The sequence below is a fragment of the Xiphophorus hellerii genome, chromosome 4, assembly GCF_003331165.1.
Source record: "Xiphophorus hellerii strain 12219 chromosome 4, Xiphophorus_hellerii-4.1, whole genome shotgun sequence".
NCBI lineage: Eukaryota > Metazoa > Chordata > Actinopteri > Cyprinodontiformes > Poeciliidae > Xiphophorus > Xiphophorus hellerii.
Window position 1 is genome coordinate 33,976,849 of NC_045675.1, and position 8,533 is coordinate 33,985,381.

The window sequence follows — 8,533 nt, forward strand, 5'->3', positions numbered from 1 at the left end:
ACCAAACTCGCAGAGCCCCCAACGTGTCAGGAGGTGAATCGATTCTGAGGAGCCCCCTAATCGATTATGAATTTTGCGTGAAATTATTGCGATGCATCGATTCTTCAATTATTTTACCCACCCCTAGTGAAGACAGCCGTTTTGGAGTCGTTAAAATCGGCCGAAAGAGTTGCTCTGATGTGTGATGGCTGGACCTCGAGAGCGACCGACCCCTACGTAACCATCACTTCTCATTTCATATCGAACGAGTGGGAATTGGTGTCAAATGTGCTTCAGACCAGGCCCCTTCATGGAAGTCATACTTTGTTGTCATGCCAAGCTAAAAGGTACCTTTGCATCCCAGGCAGTAGTGTACCTGCTGAAAGGATCTTTTCCACAGCAGGTGACATAGTCACAGCCCAGAGAAGTGCATTGAAGCCTGAGCATGTGGATCAGCTGCTTTTTCTGAACAAGAATCTCCATGTGCCCACTTAGTCTGTAACCAGAAATGAAGAACTGTACTGTTACAGTACAATTCTTTATTTCTGGCTACAGTACTATAGTTCAGTTCAAGATATGTTCAAAAATTAGAGGTTAATCACTACATGTTCAAAAGCTAAGAATGTTTACAAGCACTAAACTTTTTTCAGTGCAATTCAGTTGAATACAACCCTATGATTTGTGTTTAAATCTGCACTAATATGCACAGATGTTATTGAAATGCATTTTTATTTATATTAGACTTTCAAGAGATAAGCTATGCCTAATTTTATTTTACATGCACTTTATTTTTTATTGTTTATTAAGAACAGTTTTCTACTTTAAGCACATTGCAGAAAGAAGTTTGTTTCTTTGCTCAGAAATGTGATGTTACAGAAGTTTGTATGAACATAAATATTTTAAAAATGTCAACATTATCTTAAATCATTTGTGTCTTCACAACTTTAAATCAATATCGAATCGAATCGAATCGCAACAGCAATAATCGAAATCGAATTGAATCGTGAGGTTCCTAATAATACCCAGCCCTAGCAGAAAGCAACATGTTGGTTTCACCATTGCTCCATAAACACATCTAAGAAACACTTCTTAAAAACATCTCCAAAAGTGTGCTCCAACTTTTGGAGATGTTGCAGGAGAAGGCTGTCAGACAGCCAAACAGGAGGTTGAAAAAGGTATTATGTGCAGGACTAGCAATAACTGTCTCACTGCTGATTTTATTTAAAGCTGATTTTGCACAATGTATTTTCCCCCACTGGATGAGAGCGTTGTAATTAAAGGTTTAGATGACAAGTTTTTCAGTGTCTGATTATTCTACAGCAATCCAAAACCTGTTTCTTTTAGTATTTTGTATTTTCTAACAAATCTTTACCAGGAGATCTGCGTTTTCAGCATTTGAGCTGCTGATCACTGTTCAGAAATTATCAAGGGACATTTGTATCGCTAATTAACTGGTGTATTCATACTTCAGTGTTTAACTCTCCATCAACTAAACATTACAGGAACTAAAGCATTCCTTGCCTGCACCATTCAACCCAGGACTAGAATCAGAGACTCTGACACAGATCGTTCATGTTGCTCATCCTCTTGTTTTTCCCAGAAACTGGAAGCAGAGTCTCAGTCAGACCTCTTGCACACACACTTCCATTGTGCAGTAGAGGCTGATCCCAAGAGAGGGTTAATTGTTTTCTGGCCAACACATAGAGTGGCAGTCTGTTGGCTCTTTTCTAACGAGTGAGGCAGACACGTCACACCATGCACTGCAGGTCAGCGCGCTGCAGAGACGAGACAAAGAGCAGCCTGGAAGGGTCGCATCGCGTTTGGTGGGAAAAAGTAAAGCAGAGTTGGGGGAAAGGGAACCACCACAGTGTATCAGTTAGAACTTGCCACATTCCAAAGATCAATTAAGTGTTATGGAGACATGCACTGAATGAATAGTCCAACATTCAAACTGTAACAGTCTCAAAGTGAGAAGCCAAGATATTAATAAATGTATGAGAACTTCTGGGTAAAACACACTTCCAAATCAATGTTCCTCTTCTTCAGAACCAACATACCTGTCACTAGTTCCTTTTCACACAGTTTCAATTCAGGCTCATTGTGAGTAGTCAAATGTCAAATCAAGCAAAGTTGGACTTTGGATTGCTATTTTCATTTTTATTCATTCTGTTTGGAATGTGTTGCTGTATTTTCGATTATTATCCAGCTGTCAACCCAGTTTGGGCCGAGTTTCAGCTGTTAGGTTCTGTTTCTGCACAAACAGGCCCAGATCATCAGCCCTCCACCTCCATGCTTCACAAGGTGTTTTTACTGATGTGCATTGTCTGCCTACTCTGGTACCGTCTGTCCAAACCTCACTGTTCAATATGTCATGTGTCTCAGTGCTGTGCTGCTGTCATGTTCTTTTTAAAGAGACCAGAGCAGAAATACGGGTTCAGGCTTTTTCTGATCGTTAACGGTTATTTTTTGATACATGTAATGTTAATTACATCACATGTAATTAACTCTCAACCTCAAGGTTTTTTAAAAAATCATTTCTTTAACTTTTCTAGAACAGCCACTCCTGGGAAGATTTGTAGCTATCTTGAATGTTTCCAACTTGTAAATAATCTTCCTGATATTAGAATATAAAACTCAAAAATGTTTGGAAATGGCTTTATAGCTTTTCTCAGAAAGAAGGGCAGCCTTTCAAAATGTCGTGTCTATGCCTCTGTGCTCAAAGCTCTTCAAACGTTTTACCACAGAGGCCAAAATAGTGAAGCAAAAAGCGTTTTGTTTCTTTTTCTTTATGTACTAAAGAACAAAATCAATTTTACTGTAATATTTTTCTTTTTTTCTTTATTTACCTGTTTTTTCTGAGGTAAATAAACTTACTTTATTTTGCCAAGTTTATTAGATGCTTGAGCCCAAGGGTTTTATTTAATATCATATTAAACTGAAAGCAAAAGCTAGGGTTAATAATAGATGAATAGCTTTTGTTTTCATTTTAGGAGCATCTTAATTACAAGTATTTTGAAACACCTGGCCTTATTTAAAATTTCCCCCCAATTAAAAATAAAGGTATGTCTGTCACCTCGCTGTAGAGCACCAAATCTGAACTGTTCTTGAATTGTTCTCCACAGAACTATCATTCTGAGGAACACAAATAGCCCCTTAGGCACACTTTGGACACACCTGCTCTAAATAGAACATCTCCTTTTATAGAGGTGTTTATGCCTACTAGTGATCATTTGATCAGTTCATCAGAACAAAATGCTGGTGTCACATGAGGGTGGGGCTAGTTTTCCCAGTTTTCTTGCTGATATTTTCATTTCTGTCAAATGGCTTTTAAGCTACAAGATAAAATGTTACTGTCACCATTCGTCCTTGCTAGCACAGCAGTGTGCATAACAGAAAATAGTTGCTGAATAAGAACTGTGCCTGGGTTTGAATGTGGGAGCTCCATGCTGTTGGAGTTGGTTTCTGTCTGTACTTTTCATCTCAGGGTGTGGTTCTGCACATGAAAGTGGATGAAAGCAGCCCACTGCATACGCTAAATGAACCTAGTACGTCTCTGCATGACTTCCCGTTTTTAATAAGTTGCTTCCTCAAAATGTCATGTTGCTGTGTGGCCTGCAGCTCATCAGTTTCTATTCAACAGAACAAACCCACAAGTTCTCTGCTCTTCTGCAGATATCGTCCAAAAACACATCAAATCTCAGTTTGGCTGTTCATTAATAAAACACGGAGCTTTATTTTAAAACTTGTCCAACTCTTCCGGATATATGTGCTTATCATCACGGTGTCTGATGAAGGGTAATCTAGGAAGTATTTGGCACCAACTGTAACCGAGGTTCCCCATCTTGTGCAGGAACAAAACTTCCCCTAAGTTCACCTGATGAAATGAATCGCTGGGCTTTGAAAATGGCAGTTTGCATGCCAACTCAATCGGAGTTTAACTCAAGCCGAAAGTGCTGCAGTCCTCTGAGTTTAAAAAGATTCTAGTTTTTCCATTCTCACACGGCGACACAGTAAAAATGCTCCCTTTTTAAACGGGCATTCCTCCGATCCTGCTGCCTGTCTGGAAGTTTACCAGTGAACTGATGCAACAGGTTGACAGGTGGGCAGCTCCCTCTGTGACACAAAGTGAGTCGGTTTAAATAAAGGAAACAGCCGACTGCAAACAACACTGGGATACATGGTTCCTATTAGAATTCACTTCTCTGGGCCCCAACTTTACAGCTATAAGTTGGTCGCGCCCTGTGCGTGTGTATGCGTGCGTTTAACTTTTGAGGTGTCTATCATCCCAACACAAATTCTTTCAAATCTCTCCAAAGTGCGTCAAAGTCTTAGCCCGGATGATTACACGCAAAAGCAGCGAGAACACTACATGGTAGAGGAGGCGAGTACTCACATCTTCCATGATAAAGCAGCAGGGTCCGTTATGTGGCTGCAGACTAGCCCAAAAATCACACGACGTCGCTCTCACTGTCCTGCTCAGAAACGCTGTGAAACGGTTGCCTGCTGGTCAGCAGCTGACACATTTCCAGCAGTAGTCGTAAATGCTGAAAAGAGGGAACTGTGTAGTCTATGACACCAAGGGTTTTCCTCTTTTGCCTCGGAGAAAAAAAGTTTCAAGAAAGAAGTTTGGTTTCCGGTTCAAGTCCGGTTTTTACGCTCGTGAATCTGTGAGGAGGGGCAACATGGCCAGCAGCCTGTATCTGGTTGCTAGGGCACCCCGTCCCATCGCAGCACGTTAACAGGCGACTTGTTTCCTTTCTCATCTAAATGAACGACGGCTTGATTGTTTCTGATAACAGCCATAACAACAGCACCAACCGCAGGGACTTTCTAGAAAACACTCCTCTCAAAGATAGCTTACTAGAAGTGAGCATTCTAGCTAAAAGTTTTATTTACTTATATATTTATTTATTTATTTATAGAAGTCTGTATTTTAATAATATCTATAAGATCAAGATAATATAGAAGAGAATAATATAAGATGAGATGCTATTAGCTCTGGTTTAATTAACTTCCTGATAGGATTGACTGGCCTTGACATATAAAAATTGATAGTTACTTAACCGATCAGTTATTCCGTTTAAACACATGCAGCTTTTACATATTACAGAGACCAGCATGTGCTAGCCAGGTGTTATCCTTTCATAAATGGAACAAAATGCAGATTATAAAAATAAAGCTTGAAAGCAACATAGGGATGTTAGCTACAATTATTTGATTACTTCATGGACTGTAGAAATAAGATTAATGAAAAATGCTTTTTATATTTTTTCGATATATATCGATCTGTTGATTAAAAGCATTCAATTTATTTTTATAACTCCTAGGACAAATATGAACAAATCCAGCCTAGGTGAATTTAACAGGTTATGGATTTGTCTTAACATACCGTGTTTGGTTTTCAGCCCCAAAAATGGGTCAAAGTGAATAATATACAAAAGCGTATGTGTGATGAGTAGAATAACCATTAACCTGGAATTACATTTTTTTTTAATTTGTCCTTTTTTAAAAGGGAAATAGGCAGGATGCAGAGAAGTCCATCACAGAAGTACACAGGAATGAAAACCTTGAACACACCCTCTGAAATTCTGTGAACTGCAAATATAACTTAACACTATAGCAACCTCTTCCTCACATTTATTGGAAGGATGGTAGTAATTAAGATGGTCCTCCACAAAATCAACTTTATATATCACTGATCCCAGACAAACCTCCCTAACTGGTTCAAACCTTTTATAGTGTCTTTATGAAAGAGTTTGTGGTGTGGGGCTAAGTTTCAAATTCAAGCCCACTGCATTTGGTTTGGAACACAACTACTCTTCACACTGAACTGCAATGGCTCCAGTAACATTTTACATTCAAAGACTCATTATTTATTATGAAAATGTATTTTCTGAAAATGTTTGCATGCAGCATAATACCTATAATCTTATTCAGAGTAGTGGTAAACCTTAAACTGGTGAACTTGATTTCATAACCTTCAATAAAAGAATATTGTTAGATCGAATGCTTAGAACAGATAAATGTCTGGATGTGCCATAACTTTTGTCAGTTGATCAGAAACAAAACTGAAGTTATTATGTTTGGACCTAAAGAGGAACGATGTACAGTTAATGCACAACTTTAGTTATTACCACTTTGAATGTTCCTTAACAATCTGATTAAATTATTAGCGTCAAAAACTACTCTACAATGTCTGTGACTCATCCTGAGGAAAAAACAACACTCTCTCCCCAACCCCAAGTTAGAAAATAGTAAAATTGTAAATGGCTTGTATTTGTACAGCACTTTATAAATTCCAAAGGACCCCAAAGCACTTCACACTAGTCAGTCATTCACGCACGCATTCACACGCTGATGCCACCACCAAGCTATTGTGTAGCTTGGTGGTGGCTACTGGTTAGTAACCACAGCTGCCTGTTGAAGCAGTGCTGCTCTTACTTAAGAACAGTTTTTGAGTACTCTCCCACCTTTGTTCTAAACTGAATAAAACTTAGTTCTCTTTATTACTGCAGTTCTTTCAAATTGCTTTTTTGTGATGCTCAGAATTTCAATAAGCATCTTTCTATATTAATATTTAGGATGTAGCAAACAGGCACAGTGATGGGGAAACAGGGATTCTGTACTGTAAACATACTGATAGGTTTCAGGTCCTCTGCTTGAATTTACAAGCAGGGAGGAAGTTTGTTTTGGCTGAGATACAATTTAGCAATATGAATGTCAGGTTTGACACCTATTAAAGACAAGTTGAACAACACAGAAAAGACAAGAGAGTTAGATTCTTTTGTACTCGCGAGGAGAACGGACAGAGATGTGTTTACAGTTACAAATCTCCAACCGCCCTGGAACACATTTGTCCGCTCCTCTCTTTTTATTACTTTCAGAGTCCCTATCACAGAGAGCACTGCAACTCTAAAGGGGTGGGGACAAAGCATTTTAGTTGCAGTGCTAAATGACAATCACTAACTAAACACATGTTATCTTGCATTAAAACACAGAGTAAAAACAGAACAGGTCGTATATCTTCAAGGCGACGATTCGTCAGCTATCTAACAGCTCAAAGGAAGAAGAAGTCCTGGCGAGCAATGAACCCCGTGAGCACGGTTATCACTGCTTCTCTTCAGGGAGGCTCTCTTGTGAAGACGGAGATAAAGTAGATCAAAACATACAGAAACAGTCTTTATGTTTAGAGAAAAGAAAACAATCATGGAACATCAAATATGAAACACTATTGTTATAAAGGAAACAACAAATATATGATAATATATACATTTCACCTAACAATGAACCATTTCAAATGTAGTTGTAAAAAGCTTCTTGCAAATATGTATGCCTCTGCGAACAGATACATTTTATTGGGATAATGATGGTGACTGTAGTACGAATTTGCCCTGCAATTGGCGGGTTGCCTGGTCAACACCCACTTCTGCCCTTGTGTCATTGGGGAAGACACTTCACCTGCCTTGCCCACTGGTGGTGGTCAGAAGGCCTGGTGGTCAGAGGACCTGTTGGCAATGGTGAATGGCAACCTCGCTTCTGTCAGATTGCCCCAAATAAAAATAAAAACAAAAAACAAACAAACAAAAAAAAAACGAGTAAAAATAAAAATCAGCCAAGTAGGAAGTTACTCAAGTAAGAACTTTATGTAAAAATGTATTTGGTTAAAAACAAGCTACTTAGGTACTGAGCAACTGATCATTAAACTGATGCAATCAGACAGACTAAATTATAATATAATAGCAAACAGTCTCATTTGAACATAAACTGCAGGTGTGTATATGTCTGGTGCATTTTTGCCTAAAACATGTTTGTTTTTCACTCTGTGAAGTTATTCCAGAAATTTTACTTAAGCAACAACAGCAACTCTTCATAATAATATTACTCAAGTAAAAGCAAAAAATAATAATAAAAAACATGATGCATATTAATCACACTGAGTACCTCCAACATAACAGCACAGAAACACTCTAAAGGCTTGGAAATGTATATATAAATGTAAGAAAGTTTTTGAAAAGTGCTCTTCAAAAAGTCTTATTCACAGTCACTGGAATTGTTCTGGACTGAATTTGTGAGGCAATGTTGAAACAACAGACAAAGCAATTCCCCATTGGATACAAGGCTATGTTTCATGTAGCAAAGGTTTGATGTAAGGAGGTTAGGGTTATCGTAGGGCTACCACAGAATTTTACACCACAGAATGTAAAATTCTCTATATTCCAGGCGTTTAGTCAACACAGAGAAGCCCTGATTCAATTAGACACCCCAATTTACTTTGCATGGATTGATGAAAGTATCAAATATTTTAGACCCTGAATAAATATGCGGTGTTCATCTACTCTGTAATTTAAGAACAAACAAAACTTATGGTTAATTTTGTCAAATGATATTTAGCATTTAAAACACATCCAAACTGGTGAGTTGTCTTTTATTTCCTTCAATGAATATATTGATATTAAATCAATATATTAAATCAGTACGTCCCCGACTTTTGTAAGACATTTTTTCCCACACAATATTACAATTGCCCATTCTGTATTATTACAAGGCGTCGCCG

General features: G+C 38.2%; 1 protein-coding gene across 1 annotated transcript in view; it reads right to left on the minus strand.

Moving 5' to 3' along the window:
- plekho2 (pleckstrin homology domain containing, family O member 2) overlaps positions 1 to 4,668 on the minus strand; it is a 30,535-nt gene extending 25,867 nt beyond the window's left edge. The window contains exon 1 of the mRNA XM_032561469.1: positions 4,373 to 4,668. Coding sequence (XP_032417360.1) covers positions 4,373 to 4,381 — 9 coding nt within the window. The 5' untranslated portion in view covers positions 4,382 to 4,668. The remainder of the gene's footprint in view (positions 1 to 4,372) is intronic.
- Between the last annotated feature and the right edge of the window lie 3,865 nt (positions 4,669 to 8,533).